The following is a 16,367-nucleotide window of genomic DNA, read 5'->3' as shown; positions in this document are numbered from 1 at the left end:
ACTTACACGTTGCATACGAATGATAAAACACAAATATAGTCCAGAAAGAAGGAAGGGAGAAGGGAGGGGTTGAGGAGGGGAGATGGTGGAGGGCGGGTATTGGTGGGATCTCACCTAATGTGCACAATGCAAAAGGTGTATTTCAAAACAACTAAAAGTATATTATGAATGTCTTACCATAAAAAATAAGTAAATGAGGTGATGGTTATGTTAATCAGTTTAAGCATTCCACATTGTACATTAAATCATCACATTGTACCCCATAAATGTATGCAGTTATTATTTAATAAAAATTAAGTTAAAAATTTTTTTAAAAAAATAATTTTATCATATATAAAATATATAATATGAGTCTGTTAATGTTCCTATGTATGGTGACCTTTGGAAGTTCAAACGATATATCTGTTGGGGGGGGGGCACAGTTCTGCCCTCTCTAGTCCTACTTCTGATATTACTTTCTGGCAGTGGCTAGGACCTCACAGCTCCTTTCTGCTCACTAAGTAGGAAACATTCTTTTTTGCCATAGTCCCAGTAGGAACATTACCCTGGAGGGATGTGAACTACTTTGTCACATCCACATTCGCTTGTGGTCTTTTATCTTTTTATCAAAATACAGGTTCATTAAAGTTCACATTCCTAAATGGAAACGCTGTCATCTGTCCAGGATAGGAAGGCAGAAAATAATTATTTTTCTGTAAGTCAATTCAATGCCTGGTGAAGAAAATCTCTTTATAGCACTACTGAAGTTTTAAAAATATGTTTCAACTTTACAGGATAATTCACTGTAAGTCTGCTGATCTTAATTAGAAACATTTGTATATCTGTCCTTTTCCTAGCTTTATCTATATATGGTTCTATCATAGTTACAATGGGTATGTATGTTTAATTTGGTATTTTTCCTTTTATATAACATGACTTAATAAAATATTTTCTAATTTAAAAAAAAATTCAGATTATAGGGGCACACACATTTTAGTTATAGAATACTTTTGTCATTTTCAGTCAAAGTCGTAAGTATGCTCTTCACCCCAAGTATGTGTATTGCTCCAGTTAGGTGTGAATTTACCCAACTCCTCCTTCCTCCTCCCACCTATTTGATTGCTGTTGAGTTTTACTTCTATATGTGCACATAAGTATTAATCAACTAACTCCAATTTAGTACTGAGTACATGTGGTATTTATTTATTATTGCGATACTTAGAAGAATGGTCTCTAGTTCTACCTAGGTTGTTACAAAAGATACTAGATCACTGTTTTTTAATGAATGAATAGTAATATACCACATTCTATTAATCCACTTATGTGTCAATAGGCACTTGGGTTGTTTCCCATCTTTGCAATTATGAATTGTGCTGCTATAAACATTCAAGTGCAAGCGTCTTTTTTTTTTTAATTAAATGAAAAAGAAATAAAGAAATGTAAATGGTTAAAGACTTGAGGGCAGCACCTGTGGCTCAGTGGATAGGGCGCCAGCCCCATATACTGAGGGTGGCGGGTTCAAATCTGGCCCCAGTCAAACTGTAACAAAAAAATAGCCAGGCATTGTGGTGGGCGCCTGTAGTCGCAGCTACTTGGGAGGCTGAGGCAAGAGAATCACCTAAGCCCAAGAGTTGGAGGTTGCCATGAGCTGTGATGCCATCGCACTTTACCTAGGGCGACAAAGTGAGACTCTGTGTCTACCAAAAAAAAAAAAAAAGCCTTGAACTTGCTTTGTTGGGGGAAGTAGATACGCTGAAAAAAATGTAAGATGTAAAGCAGAAATATAATAGGCTATTAGAGATAGCCTATATTATATTATAGGAATGGAACTTGAGATAGGTCAGAATTAGATGTATAGATGAGGAACTTCATTCCATCAATAAATATTGATAACCTATATATTGTTCCAGGAACTAATAGATTGTAGAGGCACAGAAAGGATCAAAATTGACAAAGTCCACCTGTAGAACCGTACAATCTAATGATTAGACAGTTACAATACAGTGTGATTAGTGCTCTGATGGATGAAATAAAAGATGCAGCACCTAACTTAAGGGTCTGGGGTCAAAAAAGGCTTCTCAGAGAAGTAATTTTATACCAAGACCTAAAGAATGAGAGAACATTAGTGTGACAATGTGGATATATGTGAAGGTGGTGGTCAGAGGAGGAGCGGAGGATTTAGGTATATGTTATATCAGGAGAGGACAAAGTGTTAAATGATCAGAGTGGAGAGTGATCATAGCTAATTAAAGGAACAAACATGTCAAGTGGATAGAGCATGGGAGAGAAATTTTGTTTTTGTAAAGCAAATACACTGATATGGCTTAAAAATTCAGAAGGAATAAAGAACTATACAGTTTATAGCCTCCTTCTTATTCCTATACCCCAGTCATCCTCAGAAACCACCAATGTTATCACTTCCTGGGTAATCTTCCAAAGAAATTTTATGCAAATATAATCAAACTTATATATTCTTTCCCTCTATTTTATCTGAAATGTCTGAACTAAGCACTGCAACAGATGAACAGGGATGGAGGAACAAGACTTAGTGACTGATGACAGAGGTGGAAGAGAGGGAAGGATCAAGCTGGTGTCCAGGTTTATGGCTTGGGCAACTGTTGGTGCCATTTGGAGGTAGGGAATATAAGTTCAGATTATACAAAGGGAAATGAGTTCCCCTGTGTATAGATAAATTCAAAGTAAATAAATTAGAGTTGGAAGATATCTCAGAGAACAAACCCAATCTTAATTTTAATGATCAAAGAAGTGAAGATATTCAGTGTTCTGCTGAAAGTCAAGTTGGTTAAGAGTGAGCTAAGGCTAAAACCTAACTCCAAGTTCTCAATCTATGCACACAAGGGCAATATAGTTGGAAGTTAGAACTAAGATCTATGAATGAGGTTGAAGGTCTGCCTCCTAGAGGATGTCCACAAATGAGAAGGAACAGAAATAGAAAAAGTTTGCTAGGAGAAATAAATAGTCAATGAGGGAGAAGAACCAAAATATTTCAACATCATAAAAGCTTAGGAAGACAAAGATGTCATCAACACATCTGAGACATCAAGAAGAAAAATGGCTAGAACAATGCACTGTGAACGTGCCTTGATATAGAAGTTGAGTGGAGTAGGGAGTGACATGAGGGACTAAGAAGGAAGGATCATCCTCACATTGGAGACTTGCCATATACAAAAGGAAGAAGCTATCAGATGGTGATATTAAGATGATAGAGACAGAGAAAAGATGCTACTAGAGGCTTCTGATGCTCACAAGAACTCTGCCAAATAACAGGGGAACAAATCTGCCTTACCAAAAGAAAAAGTCACTATTACAGGAGAATCCAAAACTACTGCAAGGAATAGGTCAAGTACCGGCAAAAGGCCTATATACCTCTGGCCAAAAGAGCTGTTTGAGAGAGAGCAGTGAAAAGACTTTGTGCAGGCATACTTGTGAGGAACTGAGGCAGAATCCCATATGGCTGGGTTAGTTGAGGGTGTAAAAACCCTCTGACTTAAGGCCCACATGGGAGTGGAGGTTTGCATACAAATTTCTGTATGCCCTGAAAGTTTCTTAATTATGCCTTGTTTTAAAGATCAAAGTAACTGCCTCCAAATGGCCAGGTCAGTAGGACAGATTTTCAAATGGTCTCTTTTCCTCCATAGACTCAGGCTTCATCAGATGAGAATAAAAGAAGTAATGGCTAACAACATGTTCTCCATTAAGTTATATTAAACTGGGTTATGTTGAAAAGGTTATGCTAAAAGATGTATGTTGGGTGGATTATCAGATTATTGGGAGGAGTTACTCACGAGGTAGTCACAAGATGGTCAAATGGATTAATGAAGTCATTGGTGTTCAATGCGCATGTACAGAGGGATTGTAATAAATATTAATGAGGCCATTGATGTATAGTGCGCATGTACAAAATTGACTATATAAACCAACAGTAAATAAAGCTCGCCATTTTGCCTGAGTGAGCAAATGGTCACCTTTATTTAAAATACAATTTCAATAAGCATGCTTAATCTTCAAGACATAGCTTTTCCGTGAGACCCTAATGGCAACAGTCAGTCAAGTCAGAGATAACTGAAGGTACTGAGAATAAATGCCTAAGCCAACATTTTTTTTTTTTTTTGTGAGACAGAGTCTTACTATGTCACCCTCAGTAGAGTGCCGTAGTGTCACAGCTCGCAGCAACCTCAAACTCTTGGGTTTAAGCAATTCTCTTGCCTCAGCCTCCTAAGTAGCTGGGACTTACAGGCACCCACCACTAGTTGTCACTGTTGTTCGGCAGGCCAAGACTGGGTTTGAAGCCCCCCAGCTCTAGTGTATGTGGCTGGTGCCTTGGCCACTGAGCCATAAGCCAACATTTTTAAACAGCAATGAAACAAATTATCAACTTCCTGGAATAATATGGAGCTAAACAACAACTGTCACAGAAACATGATCATGCAGCTAAATGAACTGTCCTCAAGGAAGCAAAAACAGTTACCACTTATTCATACCTGTGTCTGAATATCATCCCCTGTGACAATGTTTCCCACAGCACGCAAAGCAGGAGAAACCACTTTATAATCATTATGCCTGCAACCATAAAAAGAAATGTTAGAGGCAACAATTTTATCCTTAGTCTCTTTTCCTTACAGCCAAAATCCAAAAGAAATGATGGGGTAGAATTTTAGAGTAGTAAAGTACCTATGGTGGTTATTAAGAGAAACCTATCACGACGACACAATATTTGGTATCCCCTAGAATACCCCGTCTTTCCCCTTATTTAGTATTTATGAAAAAAAGAGGGGAAAAAAAGAAACCTACAAATATTTCCTAGTAATCTTTCCCAGTAATTCCATCATTCAGATTCCAATTTTTCCCTCTCATTCTGTAATACAGGTTTCGTTTCCTCTTTACTGGGTCTTCCACAGTTGCTGAGACAACGGAAAGCAAATAGATAACGTTTAAGTAATACTTTTAAGTTCAATAAATAAAACCTTCCACAAAGCCTTTTTTATATATTTCACTACAAATACTAAGTCCTGATTCAGGCTAAATAAATCAACAACCTTAAATTTTCCTTAAAGGTCCTATTCTTTCTCTTCCATTTAGTGAGATCCATCATTCTTCTCAAACATACGCCAGTTCCTTCGCATTTAAGACTTGACGACTAAAAAGAATTGACTGAAATATACAATAGTCTAGTGCAGTGGTTCTCAACCTTCCTAATGCCGTGGCCCTTTAATACAGCTTCTGTGGGTCGTGACCCACAGGTTGTGAACCACTGGTCTAGTGACTAAAGAATGCAAAAGACTACTTCTTTCCTGATGTTGAATGATCTTCTGACTCCTACAGCATCACAACAGCACTACACTACCGACCTACATCCAGTCTCTGGCCATCTATGATGTCAGATATTCAGTAAATTATACCTATCTAATCCATTCCACAAGTCACATTTGGGATAATGTCTTCTAGCATCTAATTTGTACTTCATTTAAATTTCATGTTGCTGGTAACTGGGCTATTGCCCCATTATGATATCATTCTGCTTTTTTCTTCTGTAGAATTAACTTAAATTTTGATTAATAACAGGCTCAATATTTATGCCAAGAGTAAATCTTCCACTCACTCAATCATCAAAGGCATTGCAAAGAGATAAAAGTAAATATTCGATGTCTGACACAATTCAAAGCAAGCTCTAAATGAGGCAGACAGATAAGGAATGACTAGGGACAAAATGCCTTTTTAAGTCCAGTGGTTGATCTCACATCATTCAATGAACCTGGGACTATATACATCAGAATTTTCCAAATGTTTCTGCTGAAAGACTGCTAACAGCAGAAGAAAGGTTCTTTATACTCCTCAAAGAAACAGAACAAAAAGATATGATATCAACATAAATAACAAAAGACAGTACCACAAAGCACAAGTCAATATAATGTACAAGCAACTATTATCTAAGTTTTAGCACCCAGAGAACTAACATGAGAGATAAAAGAGTAGACACGCTTTGTTAAAAATATCTTACATCAGCAGCTCCACAAGTCTCCTACATACTCCTGCATCAATGACAGCTTGAATTTTATCATTGGGTCCATCTGATAGATAGGAGAGGGCCCAGCAGGCATCAGCCAGTACATCAGTGTCACTGACAAACAGCAACCAGGACAGGACATTCAGACAGGGAGAAACCTGTAAAAGAAAGATAGTATTATGAAATTATAATAGAATACAAGTCAAAAGTGGTGAGATACTAAAGAAGGTGCAGGCATATACTTAGTGACTTCTAGGGTGATTTATACTTTTAGAGAAAAAGTACCAAATGACATTTCCATCTTTGGGAACTATTGTCAGTGTTTTAAAAATAATTTAATAAGGTGGTCAGAGTCCAAAAAATATAATTTCAGGAGCGAAGTTTTATATACATCAATTCTTGAAGTGAGAATCCTTGTCACAACACATTCTTTGTAGACCAAAGATGTAAAGGAACTTTCACAAATGCCAAAGCTAGGAAATCTTCTGTATTTTAGATACTTTGTCATGAACAAAAAAATGCTAAGATTTTTAAGATGAATGTGAAGCCTTTACAAGCATTGATAAACGATTCCAAATTACAACAAGAATAACTACAAATAAAGATACAATTCTATCTTTTCTCTAGGAACAGATACAATTCTAACTCTTTACATGTTTTTAAAAATTATCCTCAACATTGGCCACTATACTCTTTTAACTGCACTTCTTTTCTGCCAATTCCCCACAAGCATAGTCCTTACCTTTGCAAATTCTGGAGGTGGACTTTTCCCTCTACAGAGATTAGACAAAGCCCATACTGCATTCCGGGTCATTGTCAGGCGGTTTTGCTTTGAAAATAACCTACAAGGATGATGGTACGAAGGTAAATCACTTAAAAGACATGAATTCTCAATGCAAACTAATACGTCCCTTTTGGAAAACCATATGGAGAACACTCAGAGATCTAAATATAGATCTATCATTTGATCCTGTAATTCCTCTGTTAGGTATATACCAAGAAGATCATAAATCATGCTATAATACAGATATCTGTACCAGAATGTTCATTGCAGCCCAATTCACAATCGCTAGGTCATGGAAGAAGCCCAAGTGCCCATCGACCTATGAATGGATCAATAAATTGTGGTATATGTACACCAAGGAATACTATACAGCCACAAAGAAAGATGGAGACCTTGCCTCCTTCATATTAACATGGATGGAGCTGGAAAATGTCCTCCTTAGCAAAGTGTTTCAAGAATGGAAGAAAAGGTATCCAATGTACTCAACACTATTATGAAACTAATTGTTAGCTATCTTAGGAAAGCTACAATCCAAATGGAACCCTAGACTACGGGGAAAGAAGAGGGGGGAGAGGAGGAGGGAGGGGAGGGGGAGGATGGGTGAAGAGAATGATATTGTGGGGATCATGCCTATAGTTTATTCTATTTGGGTACAGGTGAATTTCTCTAAAGGTTGAATATAAATGTCTTAGCATAACAATTATGAGAAAGATACGATGGCTATGTTGGCCACCTGGATGAGAGTTTTCCAAACTGCATATAGAAGTAACACGCTGTATCCTATGAGAGAATGAATGTACACAATTATGATCTAATAAAAAAAAAATAAAAAAAAAGACACGAATTTTCTGATGGCATAAAATAAATACTAAATAATGCTTTTGATAAACAGATGTCATCAAATAGTTTTTTTAATAAAACTTTATTCTAATATAAATAATTCAGAATTTAGGCACTGAAATAAGATATAATGCTTAAAGAAATGATCTGAAAAATTAAAAAAGTATTTAAAATGAAAAATAACACCAGGAAATTCAAAATGATTTCCATTGAGGCACTGCTTTCTTATGAATCTCCCATGTTTGTATTACTTACTATTTAAAAAACAAACAAACAAAAAGAAGAAACTTACTGTAAAAGAGGGGGGAGGATATTGCAGTCTAAGACATAGTCCCTGCACATGGTACTATCTCCAGCAATGTTGCCAAGAGCCCAGACTGCCTGTGAAGGAATTATTCATTAATGACAGTTACATAGTTTAATTCACTCATAATTCTTTCAGAAAAGATGCTAGCATATCACAATAACATTTTATAAAACAGTAATAATTAACATATTATCTACAAAAAAAGTAATGATTAATACCCTGAATATCACTCATCAAGGAGTCAAATGAAGTAGAAGAAAAATTATAAAGTGTACAATAAGGTGGCACCCGTGTGGCTCAAAAGGTAGGGCGCCAGCCCCATATACCAAGGGTGGCAGGTTCGAACCTGGCCCCGGCCAAACTGCAACAAAAAACAGCCAGGCATTGTGGCAGGCGCCTGTAGTCCCAGCTACGCAGGAGGCTGAGGCAAGAGAAGAGAATTGCCTAAGCCCAGGAGTTGGAGAGTGCTGTGAGCTGTGACGTCATAGCACTGTACTGAGGGCGATAAAGTGAGACTGTCTCCAAAAAAAAAAAAAAAAAAAAGTATACAATAAACAGAAAGAAATGTAAACATTCACAGTGCTAAGTTTATTAATGAGAAGAACCAAATCTTATATTCTTTATCTTAGGGGATGACATCCTCACCACCAAGTAACATTTCACACAGCCGTTGATATACAACAGAGATTCAGATGGCTCACCCATATGATTAAAAATTTATTTTATTGTACCTCATGATTGCATTAATGTACATAATTATGCTGTAAGAAATTTTTAAAAAATTTTATTTTATGCTGGGTGGCGCCTGTGGCTCAAAGGAGTAGGGTGCTGGCCCCATGTACTCCTGGTGGTGGGTTCAAACCCAGCCCTGGCCAAAAACTGCAAAAAAAAAAAAAAAAAAAAAAATTTATGCTTGCTTACAAGAGAAAACAGTGAGCAGAGAATTTAAGAACAATCAAAATGCAGATAACTTTCCTAAACTTTTAAGGGTGAGGGATGTAATTATCTTAATTGTGATGATGGCTTCATGAGTATACAATGTATGTCAAAACTACCAAATTGTGCATTATAAATATACGTAGTTTTATTGTACATCAATTATAGCTCAATAAAATTGTAAAAGAAAATCACACTTTTTTTTTGAGACAGAGCCTCAAGCTGTTACCCTGGGTAGAGTGCCATGGCATCACAGCCCACAGCAACCTCCAATTCCTGGGCTTAAGCGATTCTCTTGCTTCAGCTTCCCACGTAGCTGGGACTACAGGCGCCCACCACAATGCCTGGCTATTTTTTGGTTGTAATTGTCATTGTTGTTTGGCAGGCCAGGGTTGAACTCTGGTGTATGTGGCTGGCACCTTAGCCACCTGAGCTACAGAGGCCGAGCCAGAACATCATACTCTTTGCTCTGCATCCTTGCGCTGGGGAGCGTGGGGGGTGGGTGGGTGGGTGGTTCAAAATCATTTAGCAGTGATTTTCTGATAAAGTTGGTAGTAATAATTCATGTTTTCTGTCCTTTTCTGCATAAAAGTAGCAAGACATGCTACTTCAAATAACATTCAAGATTTCTATTTTTAAAAACCTGTATTAGTAACTGCTTATATGGCCTTTAAAAAGTACACCCATCAGGCTTAATGAATTTCCAGTTCAAAAAGGGAAGACTGTTGTAGGAGAAATTGTGCCTACAGTCCTAAGGGGACTCCAACCTGTGGACCATATGTGGATTATATGAGAACTTCTTGCTTATCTCTGGTGGCAGATCTCACAAAAATATGTGTGGATTTTTTTTTTGCTCATCAGTTTTTTTAAGTGTCTGTGTATTTAATGTGTGGCTCAAGGCAACTGTTCTTCTAATGTGGCACAAAGAAGTCAAAAGGTTGGACACCCCTGAGTAGGACAAACCATGGATTAGTCACAGCCAAGTAGTAAAACATATGTCCTAAAAGTGACTGAGAAAAAAACTTAATTCATTCATCTGCTTTTTTTGTTTGTTTCATTTTTTACCTGTTCCTGGACATCTTCAAACTCTGAGGTGAGCAACTCTATGAAGATGGGCACAGCTCCTGCCTGAATCACAATCCGGGTCTGAAGAGAATTTCCTGAAGCAATATTTGTCAGTACCCAAGCTGATTCAAACTATAAAGATAAAAATAAATTTCATTATCTTGTTGGAATTTAAAAGTTTGGTCACTTATAACAATAATGGCTTCTGAACATAAACAAAAGAGCCTGAGATTATTCTTCAAACATAACCAATTACTTGAATACTATTATTAATCCTAAAAGAAGATTCCCAGAAGAAATACCTCAGCCTAGATGAATATTCAAGGGTGTTTAAAATTTCAGATCAAGACAGAGTTGACATGAGCCCATAAAAATAATGAGGAAATATTTCATACACTGATATGAATGATATGGAATGGAAAAAAAAACAACCCATGAAGTATATACATTTATATGGTATCATGCTCTATTTTTCTAAGAGTTAAAAGGGAACATAATGCATTAATTTACTGATTGTACAGATTATCTCTGGAAGGAGTCCTAAGAAACTGTAAATACTTTTTGCCTATAGGAAGAGGTCTGGGTAACTGGGACACAAGGATGTGAAAAACTTTTCACTGGAAGGCCTATGTACTTCTTTTGGCCTCGTACCACATATGTCATCTAATAAAAAATATAATTTTAAAAAAGTTCAGTTATATGTGTCTTAGAGATCAGTAATAGATCATCAAAAGATATGCTCGTGATTCTTCTAAGCTTCTGATCAATTAAAATGCAGCTGTCACATAGAAAACTAAATCGTCTGGGTGATGCCTGTGGCTCAGTGAGTGGGGTGCCAGCCCCATAAACCAAGGGTGGCGGGTTCAAACTTGGCCCTGGCCAAACTGCAACAAAAAAATAGCCGGGCATTGTGGTGGGCAGCTGTAGTCCCAGCTACTTGGAGACTGAGGCAAGAGAATCACCTAAGCCCAAGAGCTAGAGGTTACTGTGAACTGTGATGCCACATCACTCTACTGAGGGTGACAAAGTGAGACTCTGTCTCTTAAAAAAAAAAAAAAGAAAGAAAGAAAACTGAATCATGAATCGTTGGGGATGGAAGAAAACAGAAGAAATGGACAATGTAATTTAGCACAGTCCAAAGTCATGTGAATGATAGCAAATTCACAGTAGAAAATATTTTTTGTTGTTGCTGTTGCAGTTTGGCCAGGGCTGGGTCAAACCCACCACCCTCAGTATATGGGGCCTACCCACTGAGCCACAGGCGCTGCCCCATTATAGAAATTATTAAAGGATATGTTCAAAGAAAACTATAAAAGTGAGATAAAGTGGTTTGGCAGCCTCACTGGACATTAATATTACAGTGGCAGTGAGGCCCAGACTAAGAGTACCACAGTGAAAGTGAGAATATATTGGCTGAGCGCCTATAGCTCAGCAGCTAGGGTGCTGGCCACATACATGGGGGCTGGTGGGTTCAAACCTAGCCTGGGCCTGCCAAACACCAACTACTACAACAAAAAAATAGCTGAGCATTGTGGCAGGTGCCTATAGTTCTAGCTACTTGGGAGGCTAAGGCAGGAGACTCGCTTAAGCCCAAGAGGCTGCTGTGAGCTGTGACAGCAGAGCACTCTACTGAGGGTGACATAGTGAGACTCTGTCCCAAAAAAAGAAAAAAAGATAGCCAGGTGCTGTGGTGGGCACCTGTAGTCCCACCTACTTGGGAGACTGAGGCAAGAGAATTGCCTAAGCCCAGAAGCTGGAGGTTGCTGGGAGCTGTGACACCACGGCACTCTACCAAGGGCAACAGAGTAAGACTCTGTCTCTAAAAAAAAAAAAAAAAAAAAAAGAGAGAGAGAGAGAGAGAGGGAGAGAGAAAATATATCCCATCTGGTAACTTTTTGTTACAACAATATTCAGGAGACTTGTAGCTCAAAACCTGAATATCATGAAATAAAAACTCTATACATTCATATCTATAATTAAATTACTATGAAAGCAATGCTCAAACTCTTTCAATCTGTCTGAATTAAAACTTTACATTTGTATTGTACTTTGTATTTTCAAAGCATTATTCATATACTCTTAGATCCTCATAACAACCCAGAGAAGTAAGATACCTCTGGCTTTTCTAGTTTGTGAATGAGGAAAACTATCAGGAAAGATCCATCATGATTAGTGACACGAGTAACTTTACATAGCCAGTTAAGAGAAGTACTAGTTTATAGCCTCCTAATCCTATGAAAACCAGGCATAGTTTTTCTCACTGAAAAATACCAGTAACACTGGAATACAATAATTTTGGTAAGTAGGGCAACAAATTTCAAATAATAGTGGGCCTGGGCAGTGCCTGTGGTTCAAAGGAGTAAGGCGCAGGCCCCGTATGCTGGAAGTGGCGGGTTCAAACCCAGCCCCGGGCCAGTAATAATAATAATAATAATAATAGTGGGCCAGATCATTCATACTATCAAATGTAAAACCCAGTTTATCTAAAATACTGTGTCTTTTGCTTACTAGAAAAAAATTAATTAGTAAATCAAAGTCATATATGATATGAGTAAAGAAGCAAACCATCCTATCAAAAGGTAGGCTTAAAGTTCAATAAATAGTCATCAAATACTGCAGAGATCAAGTCAAAGAAATAAAAACTATGAGGAAAAGCTATCTGGGAAGAGTAAGTAAGATCAGCATACATATCTACCTGTATCAAAGAGAAAAAAGATTGTAGTGAGATTTTGATGCATAAGAAATGGTAATTCAAGAGTTATTAGTGAGAAAAAATTACATAGAATACTAATTTGTGACAGCATTCAAAATGCTATTTCGTGAGTTCAACCCCAAAGATCTCATAGAAAAAGTTCCAGAAGCTACTGAAGTAAATAAAATGGAGAGGTAAAACAAATAGAGTGAAAATGAATGATTAAGAAAATGAAAAACAGGTGAAATAACAGCCTGAACATGGATGATAAAAAATCAGAAATTAGTACATCTTAGCGAAAGAATAATTGCCAGAGTTACGCTTATCACTAAAAAGTATGTAAGAAACGGTATCTCCTAAAGTAACAAATGGTGGCCAAAATGACTATAATCTTTCCCTCCTTTTCATTGTTTTAAACTACTCTATTTTTAATATTCCAAGAATGTGAGAAAAGAAACAAGCTATCATGCAGCTACAACTTCTTATAAATTGTAATTCCACTATTATTTTTCACTGTCCAGAACTTACTAAATAAGGCTACAACTAAAATCTGCACACTGAAGGTTTGATGTTTTCTCTCTCCCCTTTCTCAGTCTCTACCTTCAGGCGCTCAGTTCCTTATATAAGGAAATTGAGAATCCAAAGCTGAAGTACTTCTGACCTCCTATCAAGTTTCCCACTCCAGGTTGAGGTACGCCTGGTTCCCTTTCTCCATTTGGATCAGGACTCTGTTGCTGGCCACTTTGCCGGTTCCACTCTGGTTCCTAGCAAATGCCAGGCTCACCTGGAGAGCAAGTGAAAAGAAAGGCTCACATCAGAAAAATAAATCCAGATATCAAACTCTGCAGAGAACAGTGCCTGAGTCATCTGAGCAACCTTTTAGGAAAGGCAGAGAGGTCAATGAAGATGGGAGAAGACATAGGAGAATGAGGCTTACTGCAGTTTATCACATTAAGCTCTTAGAGGGAACAAGACAGGCAGGAGAGGGAAACTAAGCCAATTTAATTCAAATTTACAACTTTTAGAGGAGAACCTGTCCAATGTCTGGAAGTAGGAGGCAGTTTACTTATTTCTAGCTATTTTTATAATTTTTAATAAGAAGAGTTGGGAATGTAATATCTCAGCACACAAAGATGCTGAGCCTGAACTCAAAGATTCATACCAGTATGGACTCACAGAATATACCATAAACCAGATCAGTCTTATGACAAGGGCTCCAGTATATCTGAGACCTAGATGTCATGGAGCTTGAGAATGTTCATACATAAATGACACTGTTTGCTTCTAAATCCTAGATTCCACCCATTCTCACTCACAGTGAGGGCAATTGAGTACCCACACTGGTGGCAGTGCCCAGGCATTTTTGTATCCCTGGTTTGAGGTGACTCACTGATTTGGGAAGCCAGAAAGAAAGTAAAGAGACCCTTCACTAAGATTTAAAGTTCTCTATCTATGGAATGAAGAAATTAAGTTCATTCATAGGATTTATCAGGGAGATTATTTCTCTTATTTATTTCCTTTTCATACCATAAAGTATGACTCAGTTTTTGGAAGAGAAATGGCAAAAGCCTTATTCAAACACACTATTCATACTTCTAGTAAGTAGATTGGGGGGAAGGTATCAGGTCTTAGTGCTTTCCCAGAAGATGAAGGAATATCCTCCAAGCTTTTCAGAGCATGTCTTTCTCACTATCTGCAGACATGGCAGAGCATAAAGTCTCCTGACTTTAAGGTCTCTCTCAATATACTTGCTCCTCCTGCTTCTCAGGTGGACAAAGTTACCCATTAGTCACACTGGAGATGGAACACCATTCTGTGCTTAAGTGTGCACAGGAGAAAGCTGGAGAAGCTGATGCTTAGGTAAGAAACAGGTGGATTATTTCTCAGAGTCTTAAGATAGCTAAGGTGAAAATCAGGAGGTGGTCACTTCCAGAGGAATCATTTTGCTATCTTTCGGTCTAATTATTAGTTTTCACAAGGGTGGAATCTGGGGATTTAGATAAGAGCAAACGGGAGATTTCTGAAGGCTTTCATCTTCGGATATGTTAAAATATAAATTACAGAATTACTGAGTACTAAATAAAGAAAAAAAACTGGAGAATTTACATGCGTTAGCCAGAAGAGGGCACTGTCTTAAAACATTCTGTTCTCTTCAGGGAGTATAGGGGAATGTAAGAGATGCAGAAAGATTCATTTCTCTCTTTTCTCATTTTAAGTCTGAAAGGTTAAACCATCTCTCTTTAATGCATTAGGGAGCTGGGCCCTGCAACCACATATTAAAAACTGTTAGAACAAGGATTCAATTCAATACCTTTCAATTACCCTCACTCCCAATAGGACAACATTTTTTAGCATGAACAAAATGATAATTTTCCCTACCTCCCTCTTCCTACAAAGCATTGCAAATGATAAACTGCAGTAAGGCTTCTCATTTGGTCCCTCTGGCTCTCTTGGCAAGTTGCTTAGGGGCTCAGGTTCTGTTCTCTGCAGTGTTGGTTGTCTGGATTTCCTTTATTCTGAGAAAAGTCTCTCTCTCCCCTGCTCTCAAGGGTGAACATGATTCTTTTCCAGGTGTTTGATATTCCTGGCCTTATATGGGGACCAGAATAACAATCCAGGAGGCAGCTAGCAAAACAGAATCTTAATTCAAATGAACATAGGAATTGGTAAATGTCAAACTGGAGAAGAAAAATTGATGGGACAATGAAGTACTCTACCTTTTCTGGATTTCTTAGTTTCCCTCTGGAAGGAACTCATCACTGCAACAGAGAGTGTAAAAGAAGAAGGGGGAGGAGGAGGGGAAAAGAAGAGAAAATATCAAGACAAATTATCAATCTTTACAAATAATCTACAATGGTTTGGATAGTAATGAACCTGGGGACAGGGACTATCATTTATAAAAAAAGCCCCAGTCCCTACATGGCACCAGCTAACACAAAAGCACACAACTAAGGTGGTGATGTGTGTGTCGAGATCTTTATGATTAACTTGTAATTGTCAAATATTTGGAAAAATAATCACATTTTTTGTGAACTACTTGGCATCAATTATTATAGTTGCAGAATCTTTCTAACGGGTTCAGGCTCTATAGATTAGATCCTGTCAACCAAGGATGACAGTCAGTTGACAGGTGGTACCTGACATTGTGAAAATTAACCAACATAGAGGCTACAGAGTTTCCTCTTGGAATCCCTATATTGTACAGTAATAAAAGCCTAAAAAATTGACAGTAAAAAGTACACAGATTTCTGAAAGGTTATCTCTTTGCCAGTGTTTTTTAGGGTTGGGAGAGGTTTGGGAATTAGTGAGTCTCTGATTTAGCCCACGTTATACCACGCCAAGAAATCCAACAAGTATAATCTAAAACTCCCTCAAAACCAAATTTTATATAGCTCACACATATAGTTCCTATCTTTAGTAGCTCCACTACTACAAACATTTCCCTATGAAACATTGTAAGACATTTGAAATGATTAAAACTAACAAGATTTCTAGAGTATAGGCCTTTGTGTTAAAGCTACAAGCTTGCAATATAGTTGTCAGGAATATCAATATAAACAAATTTAACCTTTTGTATAGGCAAAAATAAGTAACAAATTTGTACAGAAAATTTAAGTTTTCAAAGGAATTTTTATGAGACAAGAAATGAAAATTGTTCCCACCTGCAGTGTACAATTCTCCTTTCGTTTGAGGAATTCCACAAACCTTGCCACTACTCCTGGTGTGCTGATAACTTCAT

The 16,367-nt window shown here is 37.5% G+C and overlaps 1 protein-coding gene across 2 annotated transcripts in view; it reads right to left on the bottom strand.

Moving 5' to 3' along the window:
- Positions 1–15,374, bottom strand: part of KPNA1 (karyopherin subunit alpha 1) — a 30,124-nt gene extending 14,750 nt beyond the window's left edge. The window contains exons 1-7 of one of the 2 annotated variants that reach the window (XM_012808434.2): positions 15,346–15,374; positions 13,290–13,412; positions 9,937–10,068; positions 7,921–8,009; positions 6,747–6,846; positions 5,999–6,162; positions 4,482–4,560 (exon numbers count right to left, since the gene is read on the bottom strand). In XM_012808434.2, the coding sequence (XP_012663888.1) occupies positions 4,482–4,560; positions 5,999–6,162; positions 6,747–6,846; positions 7,921–7,970 (393 nt within the window). In that variant the 5' untranslated portion in view covers positions 7,971–8,009; positions 9,937–10,068; positions 13,290–13,412; positions 15,346–15,374. Of the gene's footprint in view, positions 1–4,481; positions 4,561–5,998; positions 6,163–6,746; positions 6,847–7,920; positions 8,010–9,936; positions 10,069–13,228; positions 13,413–15,345 lie in introns of those variants that run through there. The other variant, XM_012808436.2, reaches the window with a different exon arrangement.
- Positions 15,375–16,367: the final 993 nt, after the last annotated feature.

Source organism: Otolemur garnettii, unplaced genomic scaffold (assembly GCF_000181295.1).
Source record: "Otolemur garnettii isolate 467f Iridium unplaced genomic scaffold, OtoGar3 scaffold00089, whole genome shotgun sequence".
NCBI classification, from domain to species: Eukaryota; Metazoa; Chordata; class Mammalia; order Primates; family Galagidae; genus Otolemur; species Otolemur garnettii.
This window is presented reverse-complemented; position numbering and strand designations above follow the sequence as displayed.